The sequence below is a fragment of the Chiloscyllium plagiosum genome, unplaced genomic scaffold, assembly GCF_004010195.1.
Source record: "Chiloscyllium plagiosum isolate BGI_BamShark_2017 unplaced genomic scaffold, ASM401019v2 scaf_10303, whole genome shotgun sequence".
Lineage (NCBI taxonomy): Eukaryota > Metazoa > Chordata > Chondrichthyes > Orectolobiformes > Hemiscylliidae > Chiloscyllium > Chiloscyllium plagiosum.
This window is the reverse complement of record NW_025211577.1, coordinates 13088-14806: the sequence shown is the minus strand read 5'-3', so window position 1 is coordinate 14806 and position 1719 is coordinate 13088. Positions and strand designations below refer to the sequence as shown.

The window sequence follows — 1719 nt, the reverse complement described above, 5'->3', positions numbered from 1 at the left end:
AGGCAGCGGGCCGTGGGGGGGGTCGTTAGGGCCGACTGCCTGCCCCTCTTCCGCGGTTACGTTAGAGCCCGGGTGTCCTTGGAGAAGGAGCACACGGTGTCCGCCAACACCCTGGAGTTGTTCAGGGAGAGGTGGGCGCCGCAGGGAGTGGAGTGCATTATTTCTCCCTCCAACTCTATTTTGATTTAATCCCTGCCCTCCCCCTCACTGTTTGATCACACAGCATTACCCTCTGGGAAGGGCAGTGTTTGTCACTGGCCACTCAGGTGTTTGCTTTCTTCCTGGTGGTGGAATGTAAATAAAGATTTACACACTTGTTGTTCTTCACTGTGTCTGACACCTGCACACCCACAACGTGGGGGCTGGGGGGGAAATATCAGCACTACCGCTGTTCGGTGAAAGAGTGGGGAAGAATTTTTAAAAACAGAACAGGAACAGCTCACACCGAGAGCTGACTCTGAGGGAGCTGCACCAGGTGTGAAGGTCTCTCCACCTGCAAATAAAGGGGGACTTTGTGACGGGAAACTGGCCTCTGGGGAGTTATCTCAAAGTGGTGATAAATTCGCTGATGGGTAAAGGATGGACAGGTTGGACCTGTATCCATTGATGTAATGAAGAATGTGAGGGATCTTATTGAAACCTATCAGATCCTGAGGTGGAGACTGAGAGGATGTTTCCCCCTGTACAAGGGTCTAGAGCGAGGGGACACAGGTTAATAATGAAGGGTCTCCCACTGAGGGCAGAGCTTGAGGAGGAGTATTCCCCCCCCCTCGGGCCCTGCAGTGTTCTCTTTGCCAGAAAATGGTGGAGATTGTGTAACTAAATATTTTGAGGGTCAAGTTGGGTAGATTCTTAATGAACAGAGGAGTCAAACATGACTGGGGCTAGACAGGAATGGGAAGATTAGATCACAAACTGCCATGATCCTACCAAATGGGGGAGCAGGCCTGAGGGGCTGAATGCCCCACTCCTGCACCTAATTGATCCTAAATCCCAATAAAATTCTATTCACCCCAAGAAAACCTTCCCAAGATCTCAGATAACTTGCCCCGATTAACTGCCCATTTCCCACCTCCACCTCTATTCCCATCTCTGAGGGGCTTGGAGTACTCCCACCACAAACTGAGGGTGTTCCAGTTGGTTAAAGGCACTACATAAATGCAGGCTATGTTGCAGCAATCACTCAGTCGCACAGTGACCCTTATTAGCCCTTGGTCAGTAAAGAGACAGCACAGATTTGCCTCCATCATGCTTTTAATGGGATGTGCTGGTTACAGTTTAGCACCAACGTGAATGGCCACCATGGGGTCCTCTGCGGTGTTACTGATTTGCAGTGACGCTGTACCATCAGCGTTGACATTGACCTGTATCCCTGTGCAGCGAGTACCATCCTTCTGTCCTGAGATCACATCACAGTATGTGCCACCAGGGAGGCCAGTCTGTAACGTTACTCCCATGTTCCTGCAATGGAAGAGGAAACTCATGAGGTGATAGGCAGAGTCTGAATATCTGACACCCCACCCACCCCCCTCCCCAAAAACAGGTCAAACCTTGGGGGGGGAGGGGCCTGATTCACTCAGGGACCAATATCAGAAGTTCAAGATTCTGAATAGGTGACGCTGATAAATCATTCCACACCAGTCACTTTCATCAGCTCTCCCCACCCCCACCCTGACACCCCTCATCACCCCCCACCCCCACCCTGACCCCCCTCATCAC

At 51.4% G+C, this 1719-nt stretch overlaps 1 protein-coding gene across 1 annotated transcript in view; it reads right to left on the bottom strand.

Moving 5' to 3' along the window:
- Window positions 1-1242: 1242 nt before the first annotated feature.
- Window positions 1243-1719, bottom strand: part of LOC122547078 (pancreatic alpha-amylase-like) — a gene marked incomplete at its 5' end in the record, with an annotated part of 10755 nt that continues 10278 nt past the window's right edge. The window contains one exon of the mRNA XM_043685659.1: window positions 1243-1461. Coding sequence (XP_043541594.1) covers window positions 1272-1461 — 190 coding nt within the window. The remainder of the gene's footprint in view (window positions 1462-1719) is intronic.